General features: G+C 59.5%; 2 protein-coding genes across 4 annotated transcripts in view; one reads left to right on the forward strand and one right to left on the reverse strand.

Annotated features, from left to right (window-relative positions):
* Positions 1–1,196: 1,196 nt before the first annotated feature.
* Positions 1,197–5,485, forward strand: LOC131592653 (uncharacterized). Its single transcript, XM_058864311.1, has 10 exons — positions 1,197–1,294; positions 2,530–2,573; positions 2,659–2,842; positions 3,591–3,731; positions 4,121–4,219; positions 4,491–4,546; positions 4,618–4,731; positions 4,823–4,865; positions 4,972–5,052; positions 5,306–5,485. The coding sequence occupies exons 1-10, from the start codon at positions 1,250–1,252 to the stop codon at positions 5,483–5,485; spliced, it is 987 nt and encodes a 328-aa protein (XP_058720294.1). The 5' UTR covers positions 1,197–1,249.
* Positions 5,486–11,283: 5,798 nt separating this feature from the next.
* LOC131573851 (protein DENND6B-like) overlaps positions 11,284–21,601 on the reverse strand; it is a 29,107-nt gene continuing 18,789 nt past the window's right edge. For all 3 annotated transcript variants that reach the window (XM_058828165.1, XM_058828166.1, XM_058828164.1), the window contains exons 13-20: positions 21,131–21,196; positions 20,226–20,290; positions 18,440–18,529; positions 16,028–16,081; positions 15,170–15,279; positions 13,310–13,412; positions 11,981–12,055; positions 11,284–11,542 (exon numbers count right to left, since the gene is read on the reverse strand). In XM_058828165.1, the coding sequence (XP_058684148.1) occupies positions 11,420–11,542; positions 11,981–12,055; positions 13,310–13,412; positions 15,170–15,279; positions 16,028–16,081; positions 18,440–18,529; positions 20,226–20,290; positions 21,131–21,196 (686 nt within the window). In that variant the 3' untranslated portion in view covers positions 11,284–11,419. The remainder of the gene's footprint in view (positions 11,543–11,980; positions 12,056–13,309; positions 13,413–15,169; positions 15,280–16,027; positions 16,082–18,439; positions 18,530–20,225; positions 20,291–21,130; positions 21,197–21,601) is intronic.

Consider the following 21,601-nt stretch of genomic DNA (forward strand, 5'->3'; position numbering starts at 1 on the left):
TCCCTTCGGCCAAATATCCCTGGAATAAACACAAAATTCCTGTTTGAGGGGGCTCCGGTGGCTCCTGGGGACGAGATTGCTTGGGGGGTTTTTGCTGGATATTGAAACATCCTTGGGTTTAAAATTAGCACCAAATTGCTGAATCCCGTGATTTCCTGAAGTTCCTGGGAGTGTGAGAACGGGAATGGTTCATTCCTGCACCTGCAGTCGTGGTGTGGCAGCCGAGTGAATGGAGAGGAGCTTTCCCTTCTCCAGAGGAACATTCCCGGCTCTCCTGGAGCCCCTTCAGGCCCTGCAGGGGCTCTCAGCTCTCCCTGGATCCTTCTCATCTCCAGGGGAACATTCCCAGCTCTCCTGGAGCCCCTTCAGGCTCTGGAATGTTCTGGAAGCTCTCCCTGGATCCTTCTCCTCTCCAGGGGAACATTCCCAGCTCTCCCAGGCTGGATCCCTGGGAACTGAGGGGCTCCAGGCCTGGATCAGCTCCAGGAGCTCCCGGCTGCTCTCCCGGCGCTGTTCCCTCATTCCCGGTGTGTCCAGGGACATCCGAGCGCTCCTTTGGGCTCTCCCTCGCCGGGGGCTGATCCCTCCCCGCCCGCGGGGCTGGCGCCGGCTGCTCCTCTGGGAAACAAAACCTCCGGGAGTTGTGGGAAACAAAACTTCCAGGAGCTCTGGGAAGCTCCTGCTGCCCCGGCCGGGCCGGTTCCTCCGGCTGCGCCGCGGCCGCGTCGCAGAGCTGGGCGTGGAGCGAGCCCGGGCACGGCAGGAGCTGCTTCCATCGCTTCCATCCCTTTCCATCGCTTCTGTCCCTTCCTTCCATCGCTTCTGTCCCTTCCTTCCATCACTTCTGTTCCTTCTGTCCCTTCCTTCCATCGCTTCTGTCCCTTTCCATCGTTTCCATCGCTTCTGTCCCTTCCTTCCATCACTTCTGTCCCTTCTGTCCCTTCCTTCCATCGCTTCTGTCCCTTCTGTCCCTTCCCTCCACCCCTTCTGTCCCTTCCACCCCTTCCATCCCTTCTGTCCCTTCCTTCCGTCCCTTTCCATCCCTTCCATCCTTTCCACCCCTTCTGTCCCTTCCACCCCTTCCGTCCCTTCCTTCCACCCCTTCCATCCCTTCCTTCCACCCCTTCCATCCCTTCCTTCCACCCCTTCCATCCCATTCCACCCTTTCCATCCTTTCCATCCCTTTCCATCCTTTCCATCCCTTCCATCCGGGGACAGCCGGGGTCGCTCCGGGCTCCGTTTGCCGCCCATGGCCAGCGCCCAGGAGCTGCCCCCGGCCCTCTCGGATCTCCAGGTAAAGGCGGAGCGGGAGAGGCTCCAGCTGAGCGCTGGATTCCAGCAAATCCTTCCCAAGGCAGAGCAGGAGAGGCTCCAGCTGAGCGCTGGATTCCAACAAATCCTTCCCAAGGCAGAGCGGGAGAGGCTCCAGCTGAGCGCTGGACTCCAGCAAATCCTGCCCGGGGCAGAGCGGGAGAGGCTCCAGCTGAGCGCTGGATTCCAGCAAATCCTTCCCGGGGCAGCTCCCCCCAGGCGGGGTTTGGGGCAGCGCGTTGGGACCGGCCCAGGGTGGCCAGGGCCACCCCAAGGAGAGGGGACAGCCGGGCAGGGATTCCTCTGGGGCCGGAGCGGCTCCTACCGGGCTCTGCCCCGCTGTTCCCGGCTGAGTCCCGGGCCCGGGACGCGGCTTCTCGGCCCTCCGAGCCCCGGGAAACCTGGGAGGAGATCCCAGCGGGAAAAAATGGGAGGAAACAGGGAAATCCCAGCGGGAAAAAACGGGAGGAGGAAACAGGGAAATCCCAGCGGGAAAAGCCGGGAGGAAGAAACAGGGAAAACCCGGGACGAAGAAACAGGGAAATTCCCAGCGGGAAATCCCAGCGGTTCCCGGGAGGAGGAAACAGGGAAATCCCAGCGGGAAAAGCCGGGAGGAGGAAACAGGGAAATCCCAGCGGGAAAAGCCGGGAGGAGGAAACGGGGAAATCCCAGCGGGAAATCCTAGCGGGAAAAGCCGGGAGGAAGAAACAGGAAAAGCCCAGCGGGAGGAAGAAACAGGGAAAGGCTGGGAGGAAGAAACAGGGAAAACCCGGGAGGAAGAATCAGGGAAATCCCAGCGGTTCCTGGGAGGAAGGAACAGGGAAATCCCAGCGGTTCCCGGGAGGAAGGAACAGGGAAATCCCAGCGGTTCCCGGGAGGAAGAAACAGGGAAATCCCAGCGGTTCCCGGGAGAAGGAACAGGGAAATCCCAGCGGTTCCTGGGAGGAAGAATCAGGGAAATTCCAGCGGGAAAAGCCGGGAGGGACAAACAGGGAAATCCCAGCGGTTCCTGGGAGGAAGGAACAGGGAAATCCCAGCGGGAAAAGCCGGAAGGGACAAACAGGGAAATCCCAGCGGTTCCCGGGAGGAAGAAACAGGGAAAGCCCAGCGGGAAAAGCCGGGAGGAAGGAACAGGGAAATCCCAGCGGTTCCCGGGGGGATCCCGGCCGTGCCCGGGGTGGGCTCGGGGCGGCCCCGCTCCCTCCGTGCCTCCCGCAGGTCCTGGCGCTGAGCGGTGTCACCCTCCCGGCCGCGCTGCTCAGGTGCGTCCTGTCCCTGTCCCCCGCCCTGGGCTGGCACCTGCGGGTGGCTCTGGGGGACATTCCTCATCCTCCCTGTCCCCTCCAGCCTCCTGGGCAGCGGAGCCATCCTGGCGGTCACCTCCTGGCAGGGGCGCTGCTGTCACCTCCCGGTGAGTGCCACCAGCCCCTGGCAGTGTCACTGCTGTCACCTCCCGGTGAGTGCCACCAGCCCCTGTCAGTGTCACTGCTGTCACCTCTCGGTGAGTGCCACCAACCCCTGTCACCTCCCGGTGAGTGCCACCAACCCCTGGCAGTGTCACTGCTGTCACCTCCCGGTGAGTGCCACCAACCCCTGTCACCTCCCGGTGAGTGTCACCAACCCCTGGCAGTGTCACTGCTGTCACCTCCCGGTGAGTGCCACCAGCCCCTGGCACATCCCCGTGAGTGCCACCAACCCCTGTCACCTCCCGGTGAGTGTCACCAGCCCCTGGCATATCCCGGTGAGTGTCACCAACCCCTGGCACATTCCGGTGAGTGTCACCAGCCCCTGGCAGTGTCACTGCTGTCACCTCTCGGTGAGTGCCACCAACCCCTGGCAGTGTCACTGCTGTCACATCCCGGTGAGTGTCACCAACCCCTGTCACATCCCTGTGAGTGCCACCGGCTCCTGGCAGTGTCACTGCTGCCACATTCCGGTGAGTGTCACCAACCCCTGGCAGTGTCACTGCTGTCACCTCCCGGTGAGTGCCACCAACTCCTGCCACATCCCTGTGAGTGCCACCAGCCCCTGGCAGTGTCGCCGTGTCCAGCTGAGTGTCCCCGGCTCCCAGGGACACAGAGCTGGGTCTGGCCCAGCTAAGCTCGGATCAAAGCCGGGCCAGCACCGGGTTTAAGGCCCGGGAGGGGAGCGGGAGGTTCGGGATGCCCGGTACCGGCACCCGGCCCGGTCCCCGGGAGCCGCCGGTCCCCGGGAGCCCGGGGAGGGCGGTGGGAGCTCCCGGGGGTCGGGGCTGATGCCAGCGGTGTCCCTGTCCCCAGCTGCGTCCTCTGTTCCTGCTGGCCCTGGCGGATTTCCTGGGTGCCAGCGCCGTGCTGGGCACGGGAACCATCCCGGTGCTGCCGGCCCCGCTCTCCGTGCCCGCCTTGGCCGCCTGTCCCTACGGGAGGATGCTCGCCACGGTACCGGGACACTGCTGGGGACAGCGGGGACGTGTCCTGGGATGTGCTGGGGTGTCCTGGAGTGTCCTGGGGGTGTCCTGAGGTGTCCTGGGGGTGTCCTGGGGGTGTCCTGGGGGTGTCCTGGAGTGTCCTGGGGGTGTCCTGAGGTGTCCTGAGGTGTCCTGGGGTGTCCTGGAGTGTCCTGGAGGGGCTGGGGGTGTCCTGGAGGTGTCCTGGGGTGTCCTGGGGGTGTCCTGGGGTGTCCTGGAGTGTCCTGGAGGGGCTGGGGGTGTCCTGGAGGTGTCCTGGGATGTGCTGGAGTGTCCTGGGGTGTCCTGGAGTGTCCTGGGGTGCCCTTGCGGGGCTGGACCCAGCAGGATCCCCCGTTCCTCTCCCTCTCTCCCTCCCAGACCTCATACTCGGTCTCGCTCCTCATGCTCGTTGTTTACGCGTACGAATCGCACCGAGCCGTCCTCGGGGGGCGAACCCGGCCCCCGGCAGCGCTGCAGGTCCGTGACTCCCCCGGTAACACCGGGGAACCGCCAGGGAGCAGCGGCCGATCCATTTCAGCCCCTTCTCCCGGGAATTCGGGGCTCCCCTCGGTCTCGGCCGCCGCTCCAGCCGCTTCTCCCGGGAATTCGGGGCTCCCCTCGCCCGGGAACACCCGGGAACCGTCAGGGAGCAGCGGCCGGTCCAGGGCAGCCCCTTCTCCCGGAGATTCGGGGCTCCCCTCGGTCTCGGCCGCCGCTCCAGCCCCGGTTCAGGGCTCTTCTCCCGCAGGAGCGGAGCCGCTGCCCGGAGAGCGCCCGGCAGGGAATTCCCTCGGTCCTGGCCTGGTAGGAGCCCCCGGGGGAGCTCGGCCCGGTCCTACCGGGGGTCCCGGGACTCACACCCCTCCCTTCCCGAGGCTGCTGCCGGTGCTGACCCTCCTGGCCCAGCTGCTCGCCCGAGGCTCCGCCGACACCGAGCCCGTGGTGCCCCGAACCGGCTCCAACGGCACCTTCAGCCTTTACTGCTCCAGGTACGGCCCCTCCGCTCCCCTCCACTCCCCTCCGCTCCCCGGGACACCGGGGGGAGGATCCGGGACCACCGGAACCGCTCTGTCCTTGCAGCTGCCTCCTCCTGATCCACCCCAGCCGAGACATCTGCACCCAGGTGGGCGCTGCTCCCCCTGGCCGGGGGGCTCCGGGGGCTTCCGGGAGCCTCCGGGGGGCTCCGGGTGTCGCTTCCCCATCCCCGCTCATCTCCCGTTGCCTCCCAGTCCGGCGGGAGGAAGAACGCGGGGCTGGAGGAGAAAATCATCCTCCTGCTGTACCTGCTGCTGGTGTTCGGCTGCTGCTCGGTGAGAGCCCGGCCCGGGGGGAGGAACCGGGGGTCCCCAGGGCTCCGCTGACCCCCGGTGCCCGCAGCTCCTGTACCGGGGGGAGGAACCGGGGGTCCCCAGGGCTCCGCTGACCCCCGGTGCCCGCAGCTCCTGTACCGGGGGGAGGAACCGGGGATCCCCAGCGCTCCGCTGACCCCCGGTGCCCGCAGCTCCTGTACCGGGGGGAGGAACCGGGGGTCCCCAGCGCTCCCCTGACCCCCGGTGCCCGCAGCTCCTGTACCGGCGGGTGCGGCTCCGGTACCGGGGGAAGGCGGCGCTGCCGCTGCTGGGCCCGGACGGAACCGGAGGATTCGGGGGCGGCGGCGTCAGAAAAGCCTCGCTGAGCTTCCAGCTCGTGTTCCTGATCTGCTGGACACCAGGCAAGGCTGGGGTGGGGTCACACTGTCCCTGAGCCACCAGGGTCACACCGGGGGTGTCCCATTGTCCCCCAGCTCTTCAGGGTCACACTGGGGGTGTCACACTGCCCCTGAACCCCCGGGTCACACTGGGAGTGTCCCCAGCCCTATGAGGGTCACACCGGGGGTGTCCCCAGCTCCCCCAGGGTCACACTGGGGGTGTCCCCAGCCCTGCAGGGTCACATTGGGGGTGTCCCACTGCCCCTGAACCCCCAGGGTCACACTGGGGGTGTCCCCAGTCCCGCAGTGTCACATTGGGGGTGTCCCCAGCTCCCCCAGCCCTGCACGGTCACACCGGGGGTGTCCCCCTGCTCCTGAACCCCCAGGGTCACACTGGAAGTGTCCCCAGCCCTATGAGGGTCACACTGGGGGTGTCCCCAGCCCTGCAGGGTCACACTGGGGGTGTCCCACTGCCCCTGAACCTCCAGGGTCACACCGGGGGTGTCCCATTGTCCCCCACCCCTGCACGGTCACACTGGGGGTGTCCCCCTGTCCCCGAGCCTCGCAGGGTCACACTGGGGGTGTCCCCAGCCCTGCAGGGTCACACCGAGGGTGTCCCACCAAGGAATGTCCTTGTGTCCCACCCACAGCCTTCCTCCTCACCATCCTCTCCTTCAGCAGCATCAGCCCTGCCTCGCTCTTTGTCCTCTACGTGTCCACAGTGAGTCAGAGCCCCTTTGCCAGGGCTGGACATTTGTCCCCACCCCACGGGGGAGCCCTTGGGGACACCCGGGCAGGCTGAGGACACAGCCCTGGACACAGCCCGGCTCTTCCCGCTGGTTTTTGGGTTGGGATTTCAGCATTTCCCGGGCTCTGAATGTGCTTTAATCGGCCACAGCCGGAGGGAAGGGCCCGGTGTGCGGTGCCAGCCGGAGCCCTGACCCTGTCCCCGTGTCCCCGTGTCCCCGTGTCCCCGTGTCCCCGTGTCCCCGCAGGCTCTGAGCGTGTCCCTGAGCCTCTGTCCCCGTGTCCCTGCAGGGTCCCGGAGCCCTGAGCCTCTGTCCCCGTGTCCCCGCAGGCTCTGAGCCTGTCCCTGAGCCTGTCCCCGTGTCCCTGAGCCTGTCCCCGTGTCCCCCCGGGCTCTGAGCGTGTCCCTGAGCCTCTGCCCCGTGTCCCCCCAGGCTCTGAGCCTCTGTCCCCGTGTCCCTGCAGGGTCCCGGAGCCCTGAGCCTCTGTCCCCGTGTCCCCGCAGGCTCTGAGCCTGTCCCCGTGTCCCTGAGCCTGTCCCCGTGTCCCTGAGCCTGTCCCCGTGTCCCTGAGCCTGTCCCCGTGTCCCCGCAGGCTCTGAGCGTGTCCCTGCAGGGTTTCCTGCACAGCCTGGCCTATGGCTGGATGAGGGAGAATTTCCGCAGGGATGTTCTGCTCCGGAGCCGCTCCCGGCACAGCCCCGAGGGGCTCAAGGCGTTCTACGACCTCTCCCTGGGGGCTGCTCCTTGAACTCCGACCGTTCCCATTCCCACTCCCTGGGGGCTGCTCCTTGAACTCCGAGCTCATCCCATTTCCATTCCCGGGGACTGTTCCCTGAGCTCCGAGCTCATCCCATTCCCGTTCCCAGGGGCTGATCCCTGAACTCCAACCATTCCCACTCCCTGAGCTCCGAGCTCATCCCACTCCCGGGGGCTGCTCCTTGAACTCCAACCTCATCCCATTCCCTGGCGGCTGCTCCTTGAACCCCCAGCTCATCCCATTCCCACTCCCTGGGGGCTGCTCCCTGAGCTCTGAGCTCATCCCATTCCCATTCCCAGGAGCTGTTCCCTGAGCTCATCCCATTCCCTGGGGCTGCTCCTTGAGCTCTGAGCTCATCCCATTCCCATTCCATGGGGGCTGCTCCATGAACTCCAACCTCATCCCATTCCCACTCCCAGGGGCTGCTCCTTGAACCCCCACCTCATCCCACTCCCTGGGGGCTGCTCCCTGAGCTCCAACTTCATCCCATTCCCATTCCCTGGGACTGCTCCTTGAACTCCAACCTCATCCCATTCCCTGGGGGCTGCTCCTTGAACCCCCAGCTCATCCCATTCCCACTCCCTGGGGGCTGCTCCCTGAGCTCCGAGCTCATCCCATTCCCATTCCCAGGAGCTGCTCCCTGAGCTTATCCCATTCCCATTCCCTGGGGCTGCTCCTTGAACTCCCAGTTCATCTCATTCCCATTCCCATTCCCATTCCCATTCCCACTCCCTGGGGGCTGTTTCCTGAGCTCCCAGCTCATCCCATTCCCGGGGGCTGTTCCCTGAGCTCATCCCGTTCCCAGGAGGGATTTGCACATTCCCAGCAGCTCAGGGAATCCCGGGATGGTTTGGGATGGTTTGGGACCCCCAAGCCCCCCCGGTGCCCCCCTGCCATGGCAGGGACAGTCCCCGGTGTCCCCCAGGGTCCCTGGGTGTGGCCCCTCGTGCCTGGAGCCGTTTGGGGGGGGGCACAGCTGGGGCTGGGCTGGAGACCCCCAAATCCCACCCCCTGCAGATCCACAGGGATGGAGCCCCTCAGATCCCAGGGATCCAGCCTGGGAGAGCTGGGAATGTTCCCCTGGAGAGGAGAAGGATCCAGGGAGAGCTTCCAGAACATTCCAGAGCCTGAAGGGGCTCCAGGAGAGCTGGGAATGTTCCCCTGGAGAGGAGAAGGATCCAGGGAGAGCTGAGAGCCCCTGCAGGGCCTGAAGGGGCTCCAGGAGAGCTGGGAATGTTCCCCTGGAGAGGAGAAGGATCCAGGGAGAGCTGAGAGCCCCTGCAGGGCCTGAAGGGGCTCCAGGAGAGCTGCAGAGGGACTGGGACAGGGCTGCAGGGCCAGGAGCCAGGGAATGGCTGCCAGTGCCAGAGGCCAGGGCTGGATGTTGGGATGTTGGGAATTGGGAATTGCTGGCTGGGCTGGAATTGCCAGAGCAGCTGTGGCTGCCCCTGGATCCCTGGCAGTGGCCAAGGGCAGGCTGGAGCCTGGGGCTGGGAGCAGCCTGGGCCAGTGGGAGGTGTGGGGGGCACTGGGGGGTTTGGGGGTCCCTTCTATCCCAAACCATCCCGGGATTCTGGGATATTGGAGTTGCAGGAGACGGGGTCCAGCCTCCTTGGGAGGAATGCAAAGGTGGAAATTCATCCCTGAGGAGAATTCCAGGAGGGATCTCCAAGCCCTGGGATGTGGCACGTGGGGACACCAGCAGGGCTGGCACTGCTGGGACTCCGTGGGCTCCAAGGTTTTCCCACCCAAATGCCCCCGGATTCCGAGCCTTGGGAAGGACAGAGGGACACAGAGCACCCACAGCTGCTGGGCTGGACTCTGGGAACCTTCTGGAAAACCAGGATGGCCACGAGTGACCACGAGCAGGGACAAACCCCCCAAGCCAATAAACCTCCCCAGCCTCCAAAGCTCATCCCAGTTTGGCTCCAGGGGTTTTTTAACTCAGATTTCCCAGCTCACAGAGGGGTTTGGGGTCTGGTGTGTGCAGAGTTCATCCCATCCCCAGGGATCTCGCTCGGAATTCCTTCCTCCAGCAGGGCCAGAGACACCCAGAGCCTCCTGCTGCTCCTGCCTGGCTCCAGAGGGGAAATCCAGGGAGAATTCAGCTCCCTCTGAGCCCCCAACTCCTCCCCAGCCCTGAGAACGGGCAGGGAGCGATGGGAAGGGCGAAGACTGGGAGCACTGGGAGCACTGGGAGCACTGGGCAGGAACAATCCAACAATCCCAGCAGGAGCAGAGGCGCTGGATCCAACCCCTCTGGGCTGCCACATCCTTCCCAAAGGCTTTTTTTAGGCTTTTTTAGGCTTTTTTTTGGCTAAAATTCCGTGCTGGGAGGGAATCCCTGGCGGTGCAATGCAGCTCTGGGCCCAGGGAATCCTTGATCCCAGCAAATCCCTGGTTCCAGGGAATCCTTGATCCCAGGAAATCCTTGGCCCCAGGGAATCCCTGATCCCAGGAAATCCCTGGTCCCAGCAAATCCCTGGTTCCAGGGAATCCTTGATCCCAGGAAATCCTTGGCCCCAGGGAATCCCTGATCCCAGGAAATCCCTGATCCCAGGGAATCCTTGGTCCCAGGAAATCCCTGATCCCAGGGAATCCTTGGTCCCAGGAAATCCCTGGTCCCACCAAATCCCTGATCCCAGGAAATCTTCAGTCCCAGGGAATCCTTGGTCCCAGGAAATCCCTGATCCCAGCAAATCCCTGATCCCAGGAAATCCCTGATCCCAGGAAATCCCTGGTCCCAGCAAATCCCTGATCCCAGGAAATCCCTGGTCCCAGCAAATCCTTGGTCCCACCAAATCCCTGGTTCCACCAAATCCCTGATCCCAGGAAATCTTCAGTCCCAGCAAATCCCTGGTCCCAGCAAATCCTTGATCCCAGGAAATCCTCAGTCCCAGGAAATCCCTGATCCCAGGAAATCCCTGGTTCCAGCAAATTCTTGATCCCAGGAAATCCCTGATCCCAGGGAATCCTTGGTCCCAGGAAATTCCTGGTCCCACCAAATCCCTGATCCCAGGAAATCTTCAGTCCCAGGGAATCCTTGGTCCCAGGAAATCCCTGATCCCAGGAAATCTTCAGTCCCAGCAAATCCCTGGTCCCAGCAAATCCTTGATCCCAGGAAATCCTCAGTCCCAGGAAATCCCTGATCCCAGCAAATCCCTGATCCCAGCAAATCCCTGATCCCAGGAAATCTTCAGTCCCAGCAAATCCTTGATCCCAGGAAATCCCTGGTTCCAGGAAATCCCTGGTTCCAGGAAATCCCTGATCCCAGCAAATCCCTGATCCCAGCAAATCCCTGATCCCAGCAAATCCCTGGCCAGGGCAGGAGGGGGATCCCAGGCCCAGGAGCAGCCTCTGGAGGCAGGCCCAGAGCAGCAGGGCCCATTCCTGGCCATTCCAGCTGCAGGAATCGGCTTCTCCAGGTTTTATTGGGAAGTGCCTCGGGCACAGCCCCAGCCCCACCTGTCCCTGGAGCTCGGGCTGGGCGCTCAAGCAGAAGAAATTTGGGATTTGGGGCTCCCGGGCACTCCGGGGAGCTCCGATCCCTGCGGATGCTCCAGCCCTGGAGAAACAGAGCAGCATTCCATGTCCAGCAATTCCATGTCCAGCATTCCATGTCCAGTGATTCCTGCTTCCAGATCAGCATTCCATGTCCACAGAGCAGCATTCCATGTCCACAGAGCAGCATTCCATGGCCAGCATTCCATGGCCAGCAATTCCATATCCAGCATTCCATGTCCAGCAATTCCATGTCCAGCAATTCCTGCTCCCAGCGGCCGTCCAGGGACAGGGATGGCATTGTCACCTCCTCCTCCTCTTCCTCCTCCTCTTCCTCCTCCTCTTCCTCTTCCTCCTCCTCTTCCTCCTCCTCCTCCTGGCAGCTCTGGGATGGATCCCAGCGGGATGAAGGTGAAGCGCTGGCCCCGGGTCCCCCTCGGGGGTGGTGGGGCAGGAGCAGGAGCGGGCTCTGGGCACCCAGGGGTGCTCTGGGTGCTGCAGGAACCGGCTCTGGGCACCCAGGGGTGCTGCAGGAGTGGGCTCCGGGCACCCAGGGATGCTCTGGGCACCCAGGGGTGCTCAGGGATGCTGCAGGAGCAGGCTCTGAGCACTCAGGGATGCTCTGGGTGCTGCAGGAGCAGGCTCTGGGTGCTCAGTGATGCTCAGGGCACCCAGGGGTGCTTTGGGTGCTGCAGGAGCGGTCTCTGGGCATCCAAGGGTGCTGCAGGAGCAGGCTCTGGGCACCCAGGGGTGTTCAGGGTGCTGCAGCACAGCCTTTGGGTACTCAGGGATGCTCAGGGCACCCAGGGGTGCTCAGGGATGCTCAGGGCACTCAGTGATGCTCAGGGGCACTCAGGGATGCTCTGGACACCCAGGGGTGCTCATGGGTGCTGCAGGAGCAGGCTCTGGGCACTCAGTGATGCTCTGGTCACCCAGGGGTGCTCAGGGGTGTTGCAGGGCAGCCTTTGGGCACCCAGGGGTGCTCAGGGGTGCTGCAGCACAGCCTGCAGGTCCTGGGGCAGCGAGCTGATGACGGTGCTGATGTACAGCTCCACCCTGTGCAGCGTCTCCTCCCTCACAGGCAGCTGCTGGCACCGAGCCCTCACCTGGGGGGACACAAATCAGCTCAGGGGGCTCCAGAGCAGCAGCAAAACAGGCAGGAAACGGCTCTGAACCCCGGGAGAGACACCCTGGATCATCCCACACTGCACCCAGGGACCCACACAGCACCCAGGGACCCTCCCAGCACCCAGGGACCCACACAGCACCCACACTGCACCCAGGGACCCACACAGGGACCCACACAGCACCCAGGGACCCAGCCAGCACCCACACAGCACCCAGGGACCATCCCACCTTCCCAGCCAGCACCCAGGGACCCTTCCACCCACCCAGCCCAGCCTGTGCCCCCCCAGCTCTGAGGATTTCACACAAACATTGAATTTCCCTGGATCTGATGCTCTCCAGGGATGGGGATGGAGGTTCTCCAGGGCCCAGGAGTGATCCCTGCCCCAGGAGTGATGGGGAGGGAGGGAGGGACTCACCAGCTTCTCCCGGAGCTTCAGCACCAGATCCACGATCTCCACCTCGGACTTGTCCTTCATCCAGGCCACAATGTCCTAAAGGAGAGAGCAGCTTCCCTCAGGGACAATTCCCGAGGGATTCCCCCAAGGAAAGGGTGAGCAGGGGGTTCCTCATTCCTGAAACATCCCCAAAATCCCCCCAGTGCCCCCCGCTGCTCCCAGCCCCAGGCTCCAGCCTGCCCTTGGCCACTGCCAGGGATCCAGGGGCAGCCACAGCTGCTCTGGCAATTCCAGCCCAGCCAGCAATTCCCAATTCCCAACATCCCAACATCCAGCCCTGGCCTCTGGCACTGGCAGCCATTCCCTGGCTCCTGGCCCTGCAGCCCTGTCCCAGTCCCTCTGCAGCTCTCCTGGAGCCCCTTCAGGCCCTGCAGGGGCTCTCAGCTCTCCCTGGATCCTTCTCCTCTCCAGGGGAACATTCCCAGCTCTCCTGGAGCCACTTCAGGCCCTGGAATGTTCTGGAAGCTCTCCCTGGATCCTCCTCATCTCTGAGGAAAGAATTTCTTCTGATATTTGGGATAAAATGAACTGGAAGCTGTCGGTGCTCCCAGCCTGGCCTGGGAACTGCCAGAGGGATGGCACGTGGGTGTCAGGGAGTGCTGGCCCTGTCTTTGTCCCTGTCCCTGTCCCATCCCATCCCTGTGTCCCATCCCTGTCCCTGTCCCTGTGTCCCATCCCTGTCCCTGTGTCCCATCCCTGTCCCTGTGTCCCATCCCTGTCCCTGTCCCTGTGTCCCATCCCTGTCCCTGTGTCCCATCCCTGTCCCTGTCCCTGTGTCCCATCCCTGTCCCTATACCAGCCCTGTCCCATCCCTGTCCCTGTCCCTGTCCCCATCCCATCTTTGTCCCTGTCCCAGCCCTGAGTCCCATCCCATCCCTGTGTCCCCACCCCTGTGTCCCTGTCCCCGTGTCCCATCCCCATGTCCCTGTCCCTGTGTCCCTGTCCCTGTGTGTGTCCCTGTCCCATTCCCGTGTCCCTGTCCCTGTCCCTGTCTCCCTGTCCCTGTGTCCCTGTCCCTGTGTCCCTGTCCCTGTGTCCCTGTCCCTGTCCCAGTGTCCCTGTCCCTGTGTCCCATCCCCATGTCCCTGTCCCTGTGTCCCTGTGTCCCTGTGTCCCTGTCCCCGTGTCTCTGTCCCTGTCCCTGTGTCCCATCCCTGTGTCCCTGTCCCTGTCCCTGTGTCCCATCCCTATCCCTGTGTCCCTGTGTCCCATCCCTGTCCCATCCCTGTGTCCCATCCCTGTGTCCCTGTCCCATCCCTGTGTCCCTGTGTCCCTGTCCCTGTCACCCACCGCCTCACAGATGGCCTCCAGGTGCAGAGCCTCGAGCTTTTGTGTCATCTCCCGGTGCCGCTGCCGGAACCAACCATCGAAATTGGGGGATTTGAAGAATCTCCTGCGGAGAGAGGTCAGGAATGGTGGAACTGGGGGGTCCCGGAGCTGGGGGAGCCCCACAGGGACCCTCCCACCCCAAAATCCCATCCTGAGCCCCCCAGGTGGCCCTGGGGACACAGCAGGACACGGGAACAGGAGCCAGAGCAGCTGGGGCTGCCCTTGGATCCCGGGAATGGCCAAGGAAAGCTTGGAGCAGCCTGGGATGGTGGGATTGGAATGGGATGGGATTGAAGGTCCCTGGATCCCATCCCAAACCATTCTGGGATTTGGGAGGCTCTGAATCCATCCTGAGGGATTTTTCTGGAAGTTGGGGCTGGAAAAGGGAAGGGAGACCCTTCCTGCAGTGCTGAGATTCCCAGGGAAACCCCTGGATCCCAAAATTCCTTTGGATCCAATGCCAGGCTGGGAGAGCTGGGAATGGAGGGAATTCCCTGGGAAAGGGGAGATGGGGGTGGGATTTTGGGAATTCCCATCTGGAATGGAATTCCCAGAGCAGCTGGGGCTGCCCCTGGATCCTGGGAATGTCCAAGGAAAGCTTGGAGCAGCCTGGGATGGTGGGATGGGAATGGGATGGGATTGAAGCTCCCTGGATCCCATCTCAAACCATTTGGGGGGGCTCGGGGGTCCTTTCTATCCCAAACCATCCCAGGATTCCACAATTTTTATTTCTGATCCCAGTCTGGGATTATTTCACTCTCTGTGTGCATTTCCCACTCTCCTCAGCCATCCAATCCCAGACTTTTCCCACTCCCACTGCCCCCAGTGTCTTCTCCATCCCACAGAATCCAGGGAAAGCCTGGAGGAGCTCCCCTGTGGGATCTGCACTCATTTCAAACACAAACCCCGGGGCTGAATCCACCCTGGATTTGCTGTTCCTGACCCTCCTGAGCTCAGCCAGGGCTGAGTCCTGCTGATCCCACCCTGCTGGGTTCTGCTGCTGATCCAGGCCTTGCAGAGCCCAGCCCAGCTAAGCCAGGATCAGGATTCCCTGTGGGTCCCACCCTGCTGGGTTCTGGTGCTGATCCAGGCTTTGCTGAGCTCAGCCCAGCTGAGCCAGGATCAGGACTCCCTGCAGGGTTCTGGTGCTGATCCAGGCTTTGCTGAGCCCAGCCCAGCTGAGCCAGGATCAGGATTCCCTGCAGGGTTCTGGTGCTGATCCAGGCTTTCCTGAGCCCAGCCCAGCTGAGCCAGGATCAGGATTCCCTGCTGGGCTCACCCTGCTGGGTACCAGAGCTGATCCAGGCCTTGCAGAGCCCAGCCCAGCTAAGCCAGGATCAGGATTCCCTGCAGGATCAGGATTCCCTGCTGGGTTCTGGTGCTGATCCAGGCTTTGCTGAGCCCAGCCCAGCTGAGCCAGGATCAGGATTCCCTGCAGGATCAGGATTCCCTGCAGGATCAGGATTCCCTGCTGGATGCCAGAGCTGAGCCAGGCTTTGCAGAGCCCAGCCCAGCTAAGCCAGGATCAGGATTCCCTGCAGGATCAGGATTCCCTGCAGGATCAGGATTCCCTGCAGGATCAGGATTCCCTGCTGGGCTCTGGTGCTGATCCAGGCTTTGCAGAGCCCAGCCCAGCTAAACCAGGATCAGGATTCCCTGCTGGGTTCTGGTGCTGATCCAGGCTTTGCAGAGCCCAGCCCAGCTGAGCCAGGATCAGGATTCCCTGCAGGATCAGGATTCCCTGCAGGGTTCTGGTGCTGATCCAGGCTTTGCAGAGCCCAGCCCAGCTGAGCCAGGATCAGGATTCCCTGCAGGTCTCACCTGTAGAGCCCCAGCCAGTCCCCCTTGAGCACACAGGTGAGCTGGGGCCCCGCGTGCTCCAGGCTCTTCATGAAATCCTCCTGGCAGAACGGGCGGATCTGGGGCGGATTCTGCACAGAGAGATCCTGGTCAGCTCAAATCCAGCTCAAACAATCCCAAATCCAGCTCAAACCATCCCAAATCCAGCTCAAACCACCCCAAATCCAGCTCAAACCATCCCAAATCCAGCTCAAACAATCCCAAATCCACCTCAAACAATCCCAAATCCAGCTCAAACAATCCCAAATCCAGCTCAAACCATCCCAAATCCAGCTCAAACCACCCCAAATCCAGCTCAAACCATCCCAAATCCAGCTCAAACCATCCCAAATCCACCTCAAACCATCCCAAATCCAGCTCAAACAATCCCAAATCCAGCTCAAACAATCCCAAATCCACCTCAAACAATCCCAAAAATCCCAAATCCAGCTCAAACAATCCCAAATCCAGCTCAAACAATCCCAAATATCCCAAATCCAGCTCAAACCATCCCAAATCCAGCTCAAACCATCCCAAATATCCCAAATCCAGCTCAAACCATCCCAAATATCCCAAATCCAGCTCAAACAATCCCAAATATCCCAAATCCAGCTCAAACAATCCCAAATCCAGCTCAAACCATCCCAAATCCAGCTCAAACAATCCCAAATTAAACTGGGAAAATCACATGAGGATCCCAGCAAAACTGGGAATATCTGTCCCAAGGGCTCTCTCAACACTTCAATGACTTTTTAAAGGATTAAAATCCCTTTTTCTTCCACGGGGGAGGTTCCCAGCTCCCAGTCCCAGAGGGGAGCAGGGCTGGGAAGTTCATTTCACCTTCCAGGGGGTGATGGCTCTCTGCAGAGGCATCAGGCTGGCCATGTAGTGCTCCTAGAAAGGGAAAAAAATACAAATGAAAATAAAAATATTCATTCCTTGGAGTCTGAGATCCAGAGTGTGTGCCCTTGGTTCTAATATTCAGTTCTAGGATTCAAGGAAACACTGAATTTCACAAAATATGAATTTCATGAGCGTGTTTTCATGGTGATACATGAGAACAAATGGTAAAGTTAGATAGGAAAAGTGTAAATGTGTAAATTAGAAAGTTTCTTTAAATCACTGGGTGAAAAAGTTTAGAGAACAGGAGACAAGGTGGAGGATTTAGGGTGTTGTCTCTTGTCCTTTTTCTTTCTTCTTCATCTTCTTCTCCTGGAGGTTTTTGGGTGATTGGGTAAAAAATGCCAGTGCAGCACACAGGTGTTGGGTCATTAAGAAAAATAATTAAGTTGGCATCTGTTAATTGGGTAAATGGACATAAAAAAACCTGAAAAAGATCTTTTTTAGCCATTTTACCCTTTTTTATCATAGTGCACACAGCTCCTTGTACCTTGTAATGCTGATAAGGAAAAATAAATGAGACCAAAAGTGCCTCCCTCTGGTCAATCTTCAGTTCAAAGGGAAAAAGAACCCAAATCCAAAAGTCCTTAATGAGACAAGTTGACATCTGTTGATTGGGTAAATGGACATAAAAAAACATGAAAAAGATCTTTTTTAGCCATTTTACCCCTTTTTTATCATAGTGCACACAGCTCCTTGTACCTTGTAATGCTGATAAGGAAAAATAAACAACTGAGAGCTGTTGGAGTCTGAGATGCAGAGTGTGTGCCCTTGTTTCTAATATTTAGTTCCAGGATTCAAGGAAACACTGAATTTCATAAAATATGAATTTCATATAATATGAAATTCATGAGCATGTTTTCATGGTGATACATGAGAACAAATGTTAAAGTTAGATAGGAAAAGTGTAAATGTGTAGATTAGAAAGTTTCTTAAATCACTGGGTGAAAAAGTTTAGAGAAAAAGCAACAAGGTGGAAGATTGAGGGTGCTGTCTCTTGTCCTTCTTTCTTCATCTTCTTCTCCTGGGGGTTTTTGGGTGATTGGGTAAAAAATGTCACAATGCAGCAAACAGGTGTTGGGTCATTAAGAAAAATAATTAAGTTGGCATCTGTTAATTGGGTAAATGGACATAAAAAAAACCTTGAAAAAGATCTTTGTGAGCCATTTTACCCCTTTTCTATCATAGTGCACACAGCTCCTTGTACCTTGTAATGCTGATAAGGAAAAATAAATGAGACCAAAAGTGCCTCCCTCTCATCAATCTTCAGCTCAAAGGGAAAAAGAACCCAAATCCAAAAGTTTTTAATTCCAGGAGCCTCAGGGGGTGTCCCTGGATCCCCCTGGCAGGGCTGGGGCAGCAGGGACAGGGGAGGTGTCCCGTGGGATGAGGATGAAGCTCCTTCCCCATGGCCATTCCAGGATTCCCTGTCCCCCAGGGCTGTCCCCATCCATGGCCATTCCAGGATTCCCTGTCCCCCAGGGCTGTCCCCATCCATGGCCATTCCAGGATTCCCTGTCCCCCAGGGCTGTCCCCCAGGGCTATTCCAGGATTCCCTGTCCCCCCAGGGCTGTCCCTGTGGCCATTCCAGGATTCCCTGTCCCCCAGGGCTGTCCCTGTGGCCATTCCAGGATTCCCTGTCCCCCAGGGCTGTCCCCCAGGGCTGTCCCCCAGGGCCATTCCAGGATTCCCTGTCCCCCAGGGCTGTCCTCGTGGCCATTCCAGGATTCCCTGTCCCCCAGGGCTGTCCCCATCCATGGCCATTCCAGGATTCCCTGTCCCCCAGGGCTGTCCCCCAGGGCTGTCCCCAGGGCCATTCCAGGATTCCCTGTCCCCCAGGGCTGTCCCCAGGGCCATTCCAGGATTCCCTGTCCCCCAGGGCTGTCCCCATCCATGGCCATTCCAGGATTCCCTGTCCCCCAGGGCTGTCCCCCAGGGCTGTCCCTGTGGCCATTCCAGGATTCCCTGTCCCCCAGGGCTGTCCCCAGGGCCATTCCAGGATTCCCTGTCCCCCAGGGCTGTCCCTGTGGCCATTCCAGGATTCCCTGTCCCCCAGGGCTGTCCCTGTGGCCATTCCAGGATTCCCTGGCCCCCAGGGCTGTCCCCATGGCCATTCCAGGATTCCCTGTCCCCCCAGGGCTGTCCCCCAGGGCTGTCCCTGTGGCCATTCCAGGATTCCCTGTCCCCCAGGGCTGTCCCCATCCATGGCCATTCCAGGATTCCCTGTCCCCCAGGGCTGTCCCCGTGGCCATTCCAGGATTCCCTGTCCCCCAGGGCTGTCCCTGTGGCCATTCCAGGATTCCCTGTCCCCCAGGGCTGTCCCCATGTCCCCAGGGTGATGCTGGCACTCACCAGGGGGATGATGAAGCTCTGGGTGAGCTCCAGGAGGTGCCTCCTCAGCAGAGCGCTCTGCACCTCCGAGGGGCGCTTCCGCTGGATGCCCTGCGGGCACAGAGGGGTCACCCAAGGGCACCCAGGGGTCAAACAGGGGCACCCAGGGGTCAAACAGGGGCACCCAGGGGTCAAACAGGGTCAAACAGGCACAGAGGGGTCACCAAGGGGCACCCAGGGGTCAAACAGGGTCAAACAGGGTCAAACAGGCACAGAGGGGTCACCCAGGGTCAGCCAAGGTCACCCAGGGGCACCCATGGCACTGTGGGGTCACCCATGGTCACCCAGGGTCAGCCAGGGTCACTGTGGGGTCACCCATGTGTCCCCTCACTGTCAGAACCTGCAGCTCTGCAGCCAAGAGAGCCTGAAGGGCTGCCCCAAACCCACACCCCAAACCCCAAACCCTAAATCCAGACCCCAAACCCAGCCCCACACCCCAAACGTCAAACCCAAACCCAGAGCCCAAACCCAGACCCCAAACCCAGACCCCAAACCCCAAACCCAGACCCCAAATCCAGACCCCAAACCCAAACCTCAAACCCAAACCCAGAGCCCAAACCCAGAGCCCAAACCCAGACCCCAAACCCAGACCCCAAACCTAGCCCCACACCCCAAACCTCAAACCCAAACCCAGACCCCAAACCCACACCCCAAATCCAGACCCCAAACCCAAACCCAGACCCCAAACCCCAAACCCAGACCCCAAACCCAGACCCCAAACCCAAATCCAGACCCCAAACCCCAAACCCAGACCCCAAACCCAGACCCCAGACCCAGAGCCCAAACACAGACCCCAAACCCAGAGCCCAAACCCAGACCCCAAACCCAGACCCCAAACCCCAAACCCAGACCCCAAATCCAGACCCCAAACCCAAACCCCAAACCCAAACCCAGACCCCAGACCCAGACCCCAAATCCAGACCCTAAACCCAGACCCCAAACCTTTGCTCAAATACATTAACATTAAAATCTGACTTTTTCCAGATTTTTCTTATACAAATTCTTCCCACTCATTTCTTGTTAATTAAATTCTCAGTTTTAAGGATTTAATCCTTAATATCGACTGGAAAATCCTAAATCTGGCCCCATGAACGTGGCCCAGGATGTTCTGAATCCCCCAAAGTGTAAATTCTGCTCTTTTGGGGAGCCCCAGGATGTTCTGAATCCCCCAAAGTGTAAATTCTGCTCTTTTGGGGAGCCCCAGGATGTTCTGAATCCCCCAAAGTGTAAATTCTGCTCTTTTGGGGAGCCCCAGGATGTTCTGAATCCCCCAAAATGTAAATTCTGCTCTTTTGGGGAGCCCCAGGATGGATTGAATCCCCCAAAGTGTAAATTCTGCTCTTTTGGGGAGCCCCAGGATGGATTGAATCCCCCAAAGTGTAAATTCTGCTCTTTTGGGGAGCCCCAGGATGGATTCTGAATCCCCCAAAGTGTAAATTCTGCTCTTTTGGGGAGCCCCAGGATGGATTCTGAATCCCCCAAAGTGTAAATTCTGCTCTTTTGGGGAGCCCCAGGATGTTCTGAATCCCCCAAAGTGTAAATTCTGCTCTTTTGGGGAGCCCCAGGATGGATTGAATCCCCCAAAGTGTAAATTCTGCTCTTTTGGGGAGCCCCAGGATGTTCTGAATCCCCCAAAGTGTAAATTCTGCTCTTTTGGGGAGCCCCAGGATGTTCTGAATCCCCCAAAGTGTAAATTCTGCTCTTTTGGGATGTTCTGAATCCCCCAAACTGTAAATTCTGTGCTCACCTTTAGCAGCCTCTTGATCAGGGTTTTGTCTTTGTGCAGGAATGTTTTATAGGAAGTGTAGATTCCTGGAGGGGAAATCAGGGGATCAATCAGGGAATCAATCAGGGGATCAATCAGGGGATCAATCAGGGGATCAATCAGGGAATCAATCAGGGGATCAATCAGGGGATCAAGCAGGGAATCAAGCAGGGAATCAATCAATCAGGGAATCAATCAGGGAATCAGGGGATCAATCAGGAAATCAATCAGGGAATCAATCAAGGAATCAATCAGGGAATCAATCAATCAGGGAATCAGTCAATCAGGGGATCAATCAATCAGGGAATCAATCAATCAGGGGATCAATCAATCAGGGAATCAATCAGGGAATCAATCAGGGAATCAATCAGGGAATCAATCACTCAGGGAATCAATCAGGGAATCAATCAGGGAATCAATCAAGGGAATCAATCAGGGGATCAATCACTCAGGGAATCAATCAGGGAATCAATCAGGGAATCAATCAGGGGATCAATCAGGGGATCAATCAGGGGATCAATCAATCAGGGAATCAATCATTCTGGGAATCAATCAGGGAATCAATCACTCAGGGAATCAATCAGGGAATCAATCAGGGGATCAGTCACTCAGGGAATCAATCAGGGAATCAATCAGGGGATCAACCAATCAGGGGATCAATCAATCAGGAAATCAATCAAGGGAATCAATCAGGGAATCAATCAATCAGGGGATCAATCAATCAGGGAATCAATCAATCAGGGGATCAATCAATCAGGGGATCAATCAATCATGGAATCAATCAATCAGGGAATCAATCAATCAGGGGATCAATCAATCAGGTAATCAATCACTCAGGGATGGGTGCAGACCCTGGGGAAGGGGCTCTCCTGGAGCCCTGCACCCACCTGGTTTTGTGTCCAGGGTTTTCAGCTTGGCCAATTTCTTCACCTTCACCTGCTTGGGCAGCTCCCCTGTGAGCCAGAGGGGACAATTGGGGTCCTGTCCCCTCCTGGGGCCATCCCAGAGGGGACAATTGGGGTCCTGTCCCCTCCTGGGGCAATCCCAGAGGGGACAATTGGGGTCCTGTCCCCTCCTGGGGCCATCCCAGAGGGGACAATTGGGGTCCTGTCCCCTCCTGGGGCAATCCCAGAGGGGACAATTGGGGTCCTGTCCCCTCCTGGGGCCATCCCAGAGGGGACAATTGGGGTCCTGGCAATCCCAGAGGGGACAATTGGGGTCCTGTCCCCTCCTGGGGCCATCCCAGAGGGGACAATTGGGGTCCTGGCAATCCCAGAGGGGACAATTGGGGTCCTGTCCCCTCCTGGGGCCATCCCAGAGGGGACAATTGGGGTCCTGGCAATCCCAGAGGGGACAAT

The sequence above is a fragment of the Poecile atricapillus genome, chromosome Z (genome assembly GCF_030490865.1).
Source record: "Poecile atricapillus isolate bPoeAtr1 chromosome Z, bPoeAtr1.hap1, whole genome shotgun sequence".
Classification (NCBI taxonomy): Eukaryota; Metazoa; Chordata; class Aves; order Passeriformes; family Paridae; genus Poecile; species Poecile atricapillus.